The sequence below is a fragment of the Tamandua tetradactyla genome, chromosome 4 (assembly GCF_023851605.1).
Source record: "Tamandua tetradactyla isolate mTamTet1 chromosome 4, mTamTet1.pri, whole genome shotgun sequence".
In the NCBI taxonomy this organism is placed as follows: Eukaryota; Metazoa; Chordata; class Mammalia; order Pilosa; family Myrmecophagidae; genus Tamandua; species Tamandua tetradactyla.
The window spans coordinates 190,417,660-190,433,118 of NC_135330.1; the positions used below are offsets into that span (position 1 = coordinate 190,417,660).

General features: G+C 34.9%; 1 protein-coding gene across 3 annotated transcripts in view; it reads left to right on the forward strand.

The window, feature by feature from the left end:
• NUP58 (nucleoporin 58) overlaps window positions 1-15,459 on the forward strand; it is a 64,902-nt gene that overhangs the window by 16,496 nt on the left and 32,947 nt on the right. For all 3 annotated transcript variants that reach the window (XM_077158859.1, XM_077158858.1, XM_077158856.1), the window contains 4 exons: window positions 4,510-4,620; window positions 10,079-10,103; window positions 11,852-11,917; window positions 13,655-13,829. In XM_077158859.1, the coding sequence (XP_077014974.1) occupies window positions 4,510-4,620; window positions 10,079-10,103; window positions 11,852-11,917; window positions 13,655-13,829 (377 nt within the window). The remainder of the gene's footprint in view (window positions 1-4,509; window positions 4,621-10,078; window positions 10,104-11,851; window positions 11,918-13,654; window positions 13,830-15,459) is intronic.

Genomic DNA, 15,459 nt, shown 5'->3' on the forward strand with positions numbered 1-15,459 from the left:
GCCACTTATGCCTTATTTTATTATACTTCTTTTTCTCCTTTTGGTCAAGAAGGTGTTGCTGATTTCACGGTGCCAGGGCCAGACTCATTCCTAGGAGTCATGCCGCATGTTGTCTGGGAAATTTTCAACCTTGAATGTCATGTCCTACGTAGGGGGAGGATAATGATTTTCCTTGCAGAGTTGGACTTGGAGAGAGAGGCCACATCTGAGCAACAAAGGAGGTTTCCTGAAAGCAACTCTTAGGCCTCATTATAGGTAGTCTTAGCTTCTGCACTACAGAGGTAAGATTTATAAGGTCAAGCCTCAGAATCAAGGGTTTGGCCTATTTTCTTGGGAGTCTTCTGTAGTTGAGAGGGTACCCAGGGTTCCCCAGATAGTAAAGTTTAATAGTTCCTTTTTTGTTTTCCTTTGGACCCTCAAGGGACTCGAACCAATACTTTAAAATTATCAGTCCACCATTGTCTGAGATATATCCTGGTATTACATTAAGCTAAGCAGAATTAAAGCTGCATTCCCATTCTGGACTCAAGGAGTTTGAGTTGTTTAAATGACCTACCCAGACAGGTTGGTTTAGATTGTGTGCTGAAGAAAATTTAGATTCTAGATATAATAAACCTCTTAGATTTTGGTCTCATACAGTAGGTGAAGGTCTAGTGTAATACACAATCATCTTTTACCTTATATTCTTGTTTCTATTAGTCCCAGCCAGATTGGCTTTGTTTTTATCTCTAATTGAGGCCTGATCTCCTTTTCAGTTACTTTAACTGTTACTGCGTATAATAATGCTAACTTTCAGGGCTGCAGCACAGGGTGTCACAGAGTTACTCAAAATCCCAGGAAAATACCAACTGATACACATGTAACTCAGTGTCTCAGAATCTAGAAATACACTTACAACTTCAGATTAACTGTGGCTGCTATAAAGGTTTACAGTGTAGGCTCCAATTTTCTTATAAGTATTTTCTAAAAGAGACCTTGGCATATTTGTTTTTTTGTTTCTGGCTTATTTTGCATAACACATCATCCTCAAGGTTTATGCAGTTCATTGTGTGCCTCTCAACATCCTTCCCTTTTGTAGCCACACCGTATTTCATCATATAAATGTATCACAGTTTGCCATTCTGTTCTCAGTCATTGTACCCTTTGGCTCCCTCCATTTATTGGGCATCATAGATAATGCCCGAAATAAGCAAACTATATCTTAAAAAGTATCCTCAATTGCTTGTACAGTCAGCTGCATTCTCAGTTTTAGACAATTTTCATTGGTCTATAGTGACAGAGAACCAACAAACACAGCATCACCAAACATCAAATCAAAACTACCCCCTTATTTCCTCTCCCTCCCACCAATTAAGTTGTCCTAGGTAGTGCTGTGGTTCTGTTAATGTGTTCCTGTTAACTATTGGCCATAGCATGTGTTCTAGTTTGCTAGCTGCCAGAATGCAATATACAAGAAATGGAATGGCTTTTAAAAAGGGCAATTTAATAAGTTGCTCATTTACAGTTCTAAGGCTGAGAAAATGTCCCAATTAAAACAAGCCTATAGAAATGTCCAATCAAAGGCAGCCAGAGAAAGATACCTTGGTTCAAGAAGGCCTATAAAGTTCGAAGTTTCTCTTTGAGTTGGAAGGGCACATGGCGAGCATGGAGTCATCTGCTGACTTTCTCTCCTGGCTTTCTATTTCATGAAGCTCCCCAGGAGGCGTTTTCCTTCTTCATCTCCAAAGGTTGCTGGCTTGTGGACTCTGCTTTGTGGTGCTGCAGCATTCTCTGCTCTCTCCAAATCTCCTTCATTCTCCAAAATGTTTCCTCTTTTATAAGACTCCAGAAACTTATAAAGATCCACCTAATCCAGCTTAACAACCACTCTTGATTAAATCGCATTTCCAGGGTGACAATCTGATTACAGTTTCAAACATACAGTATTGAACAGGGATTATTTTGCCTTTATGAAATGGGATTTAGATTAAAACATGGCTTTTCTAGGGGGCATGCAACCTTTCAAACCAGCACAGCATGCATTTTTAGTTTTCTTCCTATACTCCTCTACTATTGATTCTTTGTCCAATATCAAACTTTTGAAATAGTTCACGTGAGAGCTTTTTGTAAGTGTAGATTTAATCAGTGGGATACATGGCACTATACATCCCCTTTCAATCATATTTGCCTTCAATATGGCAATATTACTTATAACCCCACTAATTGGTTAGCATCACTTCTCTTTGTTTCCTTGCATTTAAGTTCAGTTTTGTTGGGTAGCCTTTCCCTTGTCTCTAGCTTTTGTGTACTTCTAGGTCTGCTATCTTCAATAGTGTAACCTCTGATATTACTTTTACCAGAATCATAATAACAAAATCATACAGTATCTGTCCTTTTGTGTCTGACTTATTTCACACGGCTTTATGTCCTCAGGGTTCATCCACGTTGTCATATACTTTGGGACTTCACTTCATCTTACTGCTGCATAATCTTTTATCCTATGCGTATACTACATTTTGTTCATCTACTTGGCTGTTGTTGGATACTTGGGTTGTTTCCATCTTTTGGCAATTATGAATAGTGCCTCTGTGAAAGTCAATGTGCAAATGTCTGTTCGTGTCACTGCTTTCAGCTCTTCTTGGTATATACTGAGTATTAGTATTGCTGGGTCATAGGGCAGCTCAATATTTAGTTTTCTGAAGAATTGCCAAACTGTTTACCGCAGCAGCTGCACCACTATACATTCCACCAACAGTGAATAATTGTTGCAAATTTTCCACATCCTCTCCAACATTTGTAGTTTATGTTTGTTTACTAGTAGCCATTCCTATAGGTGTGAGGTGAGATCTCATTGTTGTCTTGATTTGCATTTCCCTTATGGCTAATGAAAATGAGCATCTATTCATGTGCTTTTTAACCATTTTTATTTGTTCTTCAGAAAAGTGTCCATATACCTTACCCATTTTATAATTGGGTTGTTCTTTTGTTGTTGAACTGTATAATTTTTTTGTGTACACAGCATATCTAGTCTTTATCCAATATGTGGTTTCCAAATATTTTCTCCCATTGAGTTGGCTGCCTCTTCACCTTTTTAACAAAGTCCTTTGATTCGCAGTTGATCTTAAGGAGTTCCCATTTGTCTGTTTTTGTTTGTTTTGCTGCTTGTGCTTTAAGATGTAAAGTTTAAGAAACTACTTCCTATTACTAGATCTCGAAGATATTTTCTTTCATATTCTTCTCAAAACTATGTTACTGGCTCTTACATTTAGGTCTTTTATTATTTGACTTAATTTTTGTATAGGGTATAAGGTGGGGGGGTCCTCTTTTATTCTTTTGGCTATTGATCTCCAATTCTCCCATGCCCATTTATTGAAAAGACTATTCTGCTCCCAGTTCAGTGGATTTGGAGGCCTTAGCAAAGATCAGTTGACCAGATAGATTTGGTGGTCTATCTCCATACTCTCGATTCAGTTCCATTGGTTGATAGTCTGTCTTTGTGCCAGTACCATGCTGTTTTGACCTTTGTAGCTTTACAGTAAGCTTTAAAGTAAGAAAGTATTAGTCTTCTAATACTTTGCTCTTCTTTTTTAGGATATCTTCAGCTATTCAGGGTCTCTTTCCCTTTCAAGTGTATTTCATAACTAGCTTTTCCAAGTCTTCAAAGTAGGTTTTTGGATTTTTATAGGTATCACATTGAATCTGTAGATCAGTTTGGGTAGAATTGGCATCTTAATGACATTCAGCTTTCTATTCATGAATGTGGAATGTCTTTCCATCTATTTAGGTCATTTTTTTATTTCTTTTAGCAATGTTTTGTAGTTTTCTGTGTACAAGTCTTTGACATCCTGATTAGGCTTGTTCCTAGGTACCTGATTCTTTTGGTTGCTATTTTGAATGGAATTTTTTCCTTAATTTTCTCCTCAGGTCATTACTTGTGTAAAGAAACATAACTGATTTTTCTGCATTGATCTTATATCCCATCACTTTGCTGAATTTGTTCATTATCTCAGGTAGCTTTGTTGTAGATTTCAAGGGTTTTCTGAGTATAGGACCATATTATCTGCAAATAATTAAAGTTTTACTTCTTCCTTTCTTATTTGAATGTCTTTTATTTCTTCTAATCATGCCAGGTAGGATTTCTAGTACAATATTGGATAATAGTGGTGACCATGGATATCCTTGTCTCATTCCTGATCTAAGGGGGAATGCTTTCAATCTTTTAGAGAGAGTTTTAATACACATAACAAAAAATAAAAGTTGAATGTCCATATATATTGAATTCATAAATATATCCTGATTCTTTTAATAAGGAAGAATCACACAATCTAAACTATTTGTACTATTGAATTCAAGCAGGGCTATCAGTCCTTGTCCAGAACACAGAGGCTTCTTTCTTGTCATATGCTTAAATCAAGTATGTAGAAAATCTGGTATCCAAATCAAAAGCATTTGAATGCTTTGGTCGGTAATGGGAAATTTTCATAAAGTGTTTTCAGTGAAATTTGTAAATGATGTTTGGCTTATTTGTAGGACCGGGACAGAATGCTCTGGGTGTGGCTTTGGGAACTACTGCATCTACTTCAACTGCAGGCAATGAAGGCCTTGGTGGTGTAGATTTTAGTAGCTCATCAGATAAGAAGGGTAAGTAATATAATTTTATGTTCTAACAGTCATGTTGAAGAAACTTCTAGTTTACTCAAAATTTCAATGTCTGGGAATCATTAGTTATACATTCAGTAGTGAAGTTTTACTTTTAAGTTTGATTGTGTGATCATTAATATATTACAAATTTTGTGTGTGTTATGCATTTAAAATTTTAGTTTAAAAAAGACATATTTGTATGTGCATATGTATTACATGCTATCTTAAAATGTTTATTAATACATTTTTAAAACTTGGGCTCATAATACATATATTATTTTTGTAACCTGTTCTTTCTCTTGGTACCATAACATGAGTATTATAGTGTCAGTAATTCTTAAAAATATTTTGAGCTGCTTAGTATCAATTTTACGAATGGATATATTGTAATTTGGTCAACCATTGTTCTGTTATTAGGTATTTGTTTCCAGTTTTTTTACTCTGGGAAATTTTGTATTGAGCTTCTTTATATAGAGAGGCAGCACAGTATAGTGGCTATGCATGTCAACTCTGGAGCTAAATTGTCTCGATTCACATACTGACTCAACTACTTACAAGCTCTATGTTCTTATTCAAGTTATTCATCCTCTTTGTGCCTCAGTTTCCTCATCTGTAAAGTGGTTTAAAATGTTGTACCTACTTCATCATGAAGTTGATTTGAGGACTACTATTTGTAAAATTGTAGTAGAGCTAAGCATAAATAGTGTTTGCTTTTATTTAAATTTTTTTCCATATCTTTATTTCTATAGGGTAAATATCTAGAAATTGGATCATTGGCTTAAAGAGAGGGATGTTTTAGAGACTATTGTGAAATTGCTTTCAAGAAAGGTTTTTAACACTTTCTATAAAAATTTTACTCTAAAGAATTTATGTTTTATTCTAATAGCTCCATCAGTTAGTCTGGGACCTGAAGTATCAGTGTTAGTGACAAGGGGAAAATATGTATCAAGATCCAGAGATGAGAAGGACCTTGGCCCTTTTGAACAGATAGTATCCAATGTGGCTTTAGAATAGGAAGATCAGATTCCAGAGATGAAAATGCCAGATGATGAAAGGTCTTATATTCTATATTGAGAAGTTTTATCATTATACAGAGGACTCTTGGGAGCTGCTAGAGGATTTTGATTGGGGTAGTGTGATATGATGACATCTTTATTTTAAGAAGAATATTCTGACAGCTATGTGGAAAATAGTATACAGGAAGGCAAGAAGGTAAGCTTTTGTATTAGTCCATATATATATATAAAAGCAAAACTCATATTTCCATGGAAATCTAGAAACAGGCACACATTTTATGTATACAAGTTTATGTACATGTAAATATTTATAAAATGTAATAAAAGCTGAATATCAAAGAATTAGTAAAATCATGTGCTAGTCAATAGAAAAGGTCATGGAACTACTTGGAAAAAAATAAAATAAAAATTACTATCATTTGTACTATGTTTCATCAAATTTAAAACAACATCTATAGAAGATAGGTCCTGATTTTTAAAATATTAAAATATGAAAGAAAAGGCTTAGAATCAATTAAGTACAAAATGTGGAAAAATAAATTATAGTCAGATTAAATAGTTAAAGATAAAAATATGTAACCCATGTACAGAGATAAATGGTAAATGAGAAATTGAAAATAAATTACTTCATTTTTATTTTTTTTCACATTTTAACATCTCTGAAATCAAGACATGTTTTGCAATTATGAGGTAAGGGTCTAATTTTAGACATATACTCAAGAAATATGATACAACCAAAAATTAATACATTTAATATTGAACACTTTTAGAAATCACTAAGAAAATACCTCAGTAGAAAAATGCACAAATAACTTGACTAGACGGTTTACAAAACAAGAAATATACTGGTCCAATGAATAGTTGAAAAATGTTCACTAGTAATGTTGGAAATGTGAGTTAAGATTATAATGAGGGGATATTTTTCATCTCCATGACTGAATAAAGGTTTTAAAAATACGATATCCATTGTTGCTGAGGGTGTGATAAAAAAGTCACTCTTATCTGTGGTAGATGGGAAGGTAAATTGTGACAGTATTTTTAAGTGATTAGTTTGGTGATATGACGGAGGCACCCTCTTTGACCTGTAGATTCTTCTTTCAAAAATAGAAATAAAATAGTGCACAAGTATTTGTGGATAAAGACATTCATTGGAGCAGCATTAAAGCTGCTGGAATGCAATATACCAGAAATGGATTGGCTTTTATAAAGGGGATTTATTAAGTTACAAGTTACAATTCTAAGGCCATAAAAATGTCCAAATTAAGGGACCAAGAAAGGGCTACTTCTCTTAAAAAAAACTGATCATGTCCAGGTCCCTCTGTCACAGGGTAAGGCTCCTCCCTCTCGTGGCATCTGGTTTCACATGGCTCTGTCAGCTCGTTTCCAGTGGTTTTCTCCCTAAGTGTCCATGGGTCCTCACTTTGCTTCTCTGAGGCAGACTCTGGGTTTTATCTCTTAGCTTAGCATCTCAAAATCTCTGTGTCTTGGCTTCATCTCTCTGTGTTCTGGTGTCAGCTCTCCCACCTCCTTTGAGTCCTTTCTAACATCTCTTGGGGAATTTCTTTATTCCCCAAGCATCTGCATCTATGCTTCTTGTGTTGGCTCTTTTAAGGACTCCAGTATGCTAATTAACACCCATTTGAATGGGCAAGGCCACAACTCCATGGAAATTATCTAATCAAAAGGTCACACCTACAATTGGGAGAGTCATGTCTCCATGAAAACAGCCTAATCAAAAGATCCCACCCAAACAATAGGCCTGCCCCCCACATGATGGATTAGGATTTAAGAACTGGTCTTTCTGGGTTACATAAGAGTTTCAAACCAGCACATTCCACCCTCTGGACCCCAAAAGGACATGCTCTTTCCATATACAGAATGCATTAATTCCATCACAAAAGCCTTAAACCATTTCAGGAGCAATACAAGTACAATACAAAGTCAAAAACAGTACAAAATCTCATCAAAGTCAGTTACAGACATGGTCTGTCCTAAGGTAAAATTCTACTCTGGCTGTGGACCTGTGATGAAACTGTCTAGATACAAAGGGTGGCCAGTCATAGGGGCATTTCCATTTCCACAGGGAAAAATTGAAAGGAAAACAGGGGTCAAAAGTCCCAACCAGTTCCTAAAACCTTCAGGACAAATTCCATTAGATTTCAAAGTCTAAAAGTCATTTATAGAATGACATTTCATCCTTGGGCCTTGAGAGAGTGGCAGTCCCACTCTTCGAAATGCTTACAAAGTAGCCCTGTTCTCTCCAAACATTGGGAAGACCACCTTATTCTCGGCCCCACCCTTTCCATGCATCTGGGCAGCACTTGGTCTCTGCCATTTCTGGGGCACCTGGTCAGCCCCTTCAGAACAGTGGAGTGGCAGCTGTTAGACTCTTCCCATTACCCAGGAAATGTACTCACCCTCTCTGAGGTCTGAGGGTGGCAGTGAATCATTGAACCTGCCCTCTGCTTTTGGGGCTAGCTCACCCTCTTCACATGCATGCATGTAACTCCTCGTCTGGCCCGAGATTTCCTGGATCCAAATCTTAGCTTCCATGGCTTTCCCTTTGAAGTCGTTTTTCCTTCAGTCATCCCTTTTCTGTCCTTTTTAGTCCATACTGGCAGTGAATTTGTTCATATAGATCTCTCAAGAAACTTTTTTGATTTTCCATGCAGTGTATAGGGATACACCCATCAGACAATAGGACTTTCCATAAATCCTTTTGGGATAATTGCGTTTCCAGTCCTGGCTTTTTCTGAAATGACTGACTGGTTCCATGTTTGGTTAAATCCTCTCATGGGGCAGTAGCCTCTGGGGTCTCACTTTATGGAAGTCCAGAATTTTCCAGACCATCAGTTCCTGGTTTCTTTGTACCCAAGAGTATAGTTCTCAGCTTATCTCTTTCTTGTCACATTTTACCATAAGCTGCAAGAAGCAGCCAGGCTGCATTTTCCACATTTAGTTTGGGAATCTCCTCAACTAGATATCCAAGTTTGTCACCTTCAAATTCTACCTTCCATCTAAAACCAGGACTCAATTTTGCCAGTTTCTCTGCCACTTTAAAATAAGGGTCACCATTCTTCCAGTTTGCAATGACACAGACATCCTTTTTAAGTTCTCATGGAGGTATTTTTTGAGCCCATATTTCTACCAACAGTCTCTTCAAAGCAATCCAAGTTTTATTATTCACCTCCTCAGTTCTTCCTGAATCTTCCCCCTGTCCATGTAAAAAGCTATTTCAACATGTTTGGTATTTGTAAACCACAGCATCCTACTTCTCTGGCACCAAAATGTGTTTCAGTTTACTAAATCTCCCAGAATGCAATATACCAGAAGTTGATTGACTTTTATAAAGGGGATTTATTAAGTTACAAATTCTAAGGCTGTGAAAATATCCAAATTAAGGCACCACAAGAGTATACTTCTCTTAAGAAAGGCCAGTTACATCCAGGTTCCTCTATCATAGATAAGGCACATGGTGACATCTGCTAACCCTCTCTCCTGGCTTCTGATTTCACATGGCACTCTTAGCTCTTATTTCCAATGGCTTTCTTTCTAAGCATCTGTTGGTCCTCACTTTGTTTCTCTGGTGCAGACTCTGGGTTTTATCTCTTGGCTTAGCATCTCCAAACATCTGTGTTGTGTCTTCATCTCTTTGGGTCTTGTGTCAGCTCTCTCACCTCCTTTGAGTCCTTTCTAACATCTCTTGGGGAACTTCTGTGTTCCCCAAGCATCTTTCTCACTGCTCCTGTGTTGGCTCTTTAAAGGACTTCAGTGTATTAATTAGGACCCATTTGAATGGGTGAGGCCACAAACCCCTGGAAATAATCTAATCAAAAGGCCACAACCACAATTGGGTTGATCATGTCTCCATGGGAACAGTGGAAATAAACTAATCAAAGGTCCTACCCAACAATAGGTCTGCCCCCACAAGGTTTGATTAGGATTAGAAGAACATGGCTTTTCTGGGGTACATAACAGTTTCAAACCAACAGGTGTATACTACTAATAATTATCAAATAGATACTGAGAGAGCTGTTAAAATCTCTGCAGCATTGAAGTATATATATAAATTGGTTTTGTAAAATATTTGGAAAAATTCAGGTAATGTAACATATTACAGTGTTCTATTCTATATGGATAGGGCCCAAAAAGTGTCAAGTTAAGCTATCAGGAATTAAACTACGAGATATGACTGTAAAGTATCCATACAGGATTTTTTAATGGAAGATGGTTGAGAAAGAAAGACTTTTGCCTTTGAAAGTAGATGCAAACCAGTTACATAATGTCTGATTGATATGTTTGTTTTTCAGTTCATGATGTAATGTTCAAAAGGCATGCTCAACAGTTTATATTTATACCTTAATTTATGTTCATTTAATTCTTGTGTTTGGAATATGTTGTTAAATTATCTGTTTTTACATAAACCTTCTTAATTTTTCTAGGTGATAAAACAGGCACAAGACCAGAGTAAGTTTACAATTTTTTAAAATATTTTAAAGAATTTTATTTATTAAATTGTGGGTGGGTAGTATGGTTGGAAGTAAATGGAACCATTTAGAAAGAATATGTCTTCCTTTTAACCATTTTTTTTGTCAAAGATAAAATAATAAACATATGCTTTGTTTCAGTTAGTAAGCTGCTGGAATGTGATATACCAGAAATGGAACAGCTTTTAAAAAGGAGAATTTATTAAGTTGCAAGTTTGTAGTTCTAAGGCTGTGAAAATGTCCAAATTAAGACAAGACTAAGAAAATGTCCAAATTAAGGCATCTAGAGAAAGATACCTTGTTTCAAGAAGGCCAGTCATGTTTCTGTCTCAGCTGGAAAGGCACATGACAATGTCTGCTAGCTTTCCCTCATTGTATAAGGCTTTCCTGGGGGGCATTTTCCTTCTGTTCCAGAGTTCTCTGACTCTGTGAGCTCTTAGTTCTGGTGGCTCTAAAGCTTGTTCCAAATTAGTTTCCTCTTAAAAGGTTTCAGTAAGCAGTTCCACCTTGAATGGGTGGATACACATCTCCATGGAAACCATCTAATCAAAAGTTGCCACCCACAGTTGGGTGGGTCATATCTCCATGGAAACAATAAAAAAGATTCCACCCAGCAATATTGAATGAGGATTAAAAGACATGGCTTTTCTGGAGTACATAATAGCTTCAAACTGACACATTCTGCAAAGACTATGAAAGGTTAAATCTTTAATTTATAGTCAGTTAAGAAAACTTATAACTACTTCTTTCTAGGAAGGTGGTTGGCTTTTCCTCCAAACAATATAAACAAATAAAAATGTACCGTGTATTTTTTTTAATTTATCAAATACTAAACAACTTGTCAAACTTTACTCTTGGAGTACCTTTTATTTTACATGTAAATTACCACAAGACTATTTGAAGTTTATTTCCTGATGGTCTTTGGTTAAGATGGGTAACAGCCTCCATATACATCATCTGTGTTTGAAGATCATTATTTTTATTACCAATTATCTTTTCTCACTGATTTGCATTATGTTAGATAAAGCATTTATACATAAATTACCAAGTTCAGTCCTCACAAACATCTTGTGGCTGTTTTATCCCAATTATATAAATGAAGAAGCTGAGAGGGACAGAGCTTTGCCTGAGGTTTTATCAAAGAAGTTAACAGTAGATCTGTGAAAGCTAACTCCTGATTCTATCACACTGTGCCAAATTTAATTTGCTCTTGTCCTTATAGCGTATGTGTGATTCTCTTAAGCTACCCCTAGGTCTTAGTTTCTTATTCTAGGAGATGTTGAAGAACAAATTGAAGCTATTTTAAAGTGAAATACTCTGAGAGTCTTGTAATGAGAAGTTTTGTAGACTTTCTTTAATGAATCCTTTATTATTTCGAACTGTTAAAATGTCAATCATAGAATCTTTGAGCCCGAAGGAACTTAGTTCAGTAGCTCACCCAATTGTCGTATTTTCTGATCTTTTTCTTTAGTCAAATGGTTTTATTTCATGTGCATTTATAAAAGATGCTGCTCTTTATAGAGAAAAAGTCATGTCAAATTATTTGTTTAGTATCTTTATTTTATAGATCAGGAAATTTATTGTTCTTTATGAAAAATTTTGAATTCCAAGGTAAATCTTAAATAGGGACCATTTTCTATATTTACTCATCTTTTTATATATTCTAGAAACAGCTGTCTATTTGAAAAAACTTGATAATTTGAATATATGTGTGGCATTTTTCTTTAGGGATAGTAAAGCACTGAAGGATGAAAATCTACCTCCTGTCATCTGCCAGGATGTTGAAAATCTCCAGTAAGTGTCAAGTATAAGTAAGTAAGACTCAAAAAATTGTAGTATATATTATAGGGTGAATGTCTCCTATTACTCCTAAACATTTGAGCTTGGATTAAAATTTTAATCCTCTTTGAAAATTGGAAAGAAAGCAGAACAGTGGTAATTAAAATACAGCAGTTACCATATGTAAAAGACTTAAGCATAGATGCTTTTTGGGTTTTGTTTCTTAAAATACTTGGTCTCTGGCCAACATGTTTTTTTTTTTTAATGGTTTATTTATTTTTTTAAAATGTTTTTTAATTTATGAAATGTATATACAAAAAGCAATAAATTTCCAAGTGCATTTTAACAAGTAGTTATAGAACAGATTAGTTTGGTATGGGTTATATTTCCATAATTTTTTGTTTTTCCTCTAGCTGCTCCAAGATACTGGAAACCAACAGAAATATCAATATAATGATTCAGCAGTCATGCTCATTTGTTAAATCCTATCTTCTCTGATATGTCCTTCCTTCTCTTTAATTAATATATATACATAAAAACAATAAATTTCAAAGTACATCACAGCAATTAAGTTGTAGAATAGATGTTAGAGTTTGGTATGGGTTACAGTTCCACAAATTTAGGTTTTTCTTTCTAGCTGTTTTAAGGTACTGAAGGCTAAAAGAAGTATCAGTGTAATGATTCAGCACTCATGCTCATTTGTTAAACCTGACCTTCTCTGTATAACTCCACCATCACTTTGATCTTTTTATTTTAACTTTATTATTATACAATATAACATGTATTCAAAGCAAAGAAAGAAAAGAACAATAGTTTTCAAAGCACTCTTCAAGTAGTTACAGAACAGATCCCAGAGTTTGTGATGGGTTACCATATGATCCTCTTAGATTTTTCCTTCTAGCTGCTCCAGGACATTGGAAGCTAGGAGGAATAAATATTTTTATATCATCACAATCAACTTTTTTTTCTTTTTGTGAAAAATAACATAATTACAAAAAAAGTAAATTTCAAAGTACAGCACAACAGTTAGTTGTAGAACAGATTTCAGAGTTTGGTGTGGGTTATAGTTTCACAATTTTAGTTTTTACTTCTAGCTCCTCTAAGATACTGGAGACTAAAATATCAATTTAATGATTCAGTGCTCATATTCATTTGTTAAATCCTACGTTCTCTGTATGATTCCATCACCTTTGTTCTTTCTGTCTTGCTCTTTAGGGCTATTTGGGTTATGTCCATTCTAACTTTTTCATCTTAAAAGAGACAGTCGATAATGTGGGATGGGGGATGGAATGTGATGATGTTCTGGAAGGGTTGGCCCCCCCTACATTTCAGGATTTAGCTGATCCAGGGACCCATGTGGAGGTTGTAGGTTTTGGAGAGTTACCTTACTACATGGAACCTTTGTTGAATCTTGTATAATGCCCTAGATATTCTTTAGGATTGGTAGGAATGGTTTTGGTTGGGATTTGGCAAGTTAAGATAGGCAGCAATATCTAAATGAGGCATGTGTAAGAGTGACCTCCAGCATAGTCTCTTGACTCTATTTGAACTCTCTGAGCCACTGATACCTTATTTGTTATACTTTTCCCCTTTTTGGTCAGGATGACATTGTTAATCCCATGGTACCAGGGCCAGGCTCATCACCGGGGGTCATCTCCCATACCCTAGCCAACATGTTTTAAATGCCTTTTTTTTTTGCTCTAGGAAACCAAAGATGTCTTCTTTTAAAACCCAGTTTTATTTATTTTTTAGGAAATTTGTGAAGGAACAAAAACAAGTCCAAGAAGAAATTAGTAGAATGTCTTCAAAAGCTATGCTTAAAGTACAAGAAGATATTAAAGCTTTAAAGCAGCTTCTCTCATTGGCTGCCAGTGGATTACAGAAAAACATTCTCAATATTGACAAATTGAAAATAGAAACTGCTCAGGTATACTAAGTTATAACCATTTTACCAAAAACTTTTTTTTTAAATCGAATTAACTTTTTAATTTTAGTTATAAAGTTTAATTCAGGCATACTGTAAGAAATCAGATAGCTCGTTTGCTTTTTAAATTCCTATGATATAGCCAGGTTTTATTGAGTTTCATTGTAAGAGATAGTGTTCCGTGTGGTTTTTGCAGTTTAATTTACCTACAGCTCTTTGCAGTAGGTACTACTATTATCCTTATTTTATAAATAAGAGAGCAAATGGAGAGCTTTGTTAATAAGTGGAAGAGCTGGATTCAGACCCTGTATTCTGACTCTAGAACTTATTTCTTCAACATTTTGTTTTATAAGAGTGCCTGCTAGATTAATTGTTATGTCTTACAAGGTAGAAGATAGCAGTTCAGAAGAAAATAATGTGCTTTTAATCTGTTAATTATCTAAAAATTGTATTATGCTTTATAGATTAACTAAATTTAACTGATGACTTTCACCTAAATTTAACTGATGGCTTTCTTGTATCTTGGTTAATAAAAATAATTATGAGACTAGTCTTTTTATTCCCTATTGTATTATATATATATTCTAACATAATATATAGTTCTACTTCAGTCCAGAAGAGTGATGATCAGTAATTTATTTGTGTTTATTGCAATTTTAAAATATACTTGATCTGATCATGGCGGTCTATATTTCTTTCCCTAAAGTTAGCCCTGATCTGGTAAAGAACATCCTGTGATATGCCTCTTTAATGTAGACTTATTAAAGTGCTATGTTCTTCATAAATGAAGTGGTTATATTTTAAATTAAATTTTAAAGGTGCTTACATACCTTTTAGTCAGGTATTAGAGAATCCTTTGCATCTATTCATAAAAATTGTTAGTAAAATAGCTGTTCTAAACTATGAAGTTGTTAAAGGGAATTTAAAGGCTTTGCAGTCTGCTTTCAGATTTCCTGGTCTCTAACAGATTGTTTGGTCAAATATATAAATAAAATAGTACCCTTGTTTCTTCCCCACTTATTCTTCCTTTTTATATCACTAGACATGTACTTTCTAGGAGGAAGAGGATTTTAATTATGTATTTAGACTGGAGAATGTATAAAAATTATATGAAATTAAAATTTCACATGTAGATTAAATAGGAAATTATTTAATTTACGTGAGTTTAAAGGAGATAAACTCTAGTAAAAGTTAAATGAATGCTATTTATGATAGAATCCTTGTAACTTTAAAACTGATTGATATCATAAATATTAGTGGGGCAACTGTTATGCACCAAAATTGCCAATAGACTTTCAGAGATATAAGTGTTAACTCCAAAGGTACTAAAAGTCCAATGGGTCAGATGAAGAAAATTATCATTAGGTAGAGTACAGAGGTGGCAGAAGAAGAGGGTAGAGGTTAAAGCAAGTTTCTTTAAAGAAGACACATCAGAGCTAAGTATATAGACAATACCAAAGAAATATTATATTACTCTTCTCCAGTATACAGGAACTAGTATTCTGTGTATATTCTGGTGAATTAACAATTGAAAAGAAAAATGTTCTGAATCTCTCAATGAAATGGTTGTCATTCTTTTTTTTTTAATTTTATCATTCTTATTTAACCCTAAAACTTTTTTTTCAAGAAAGCC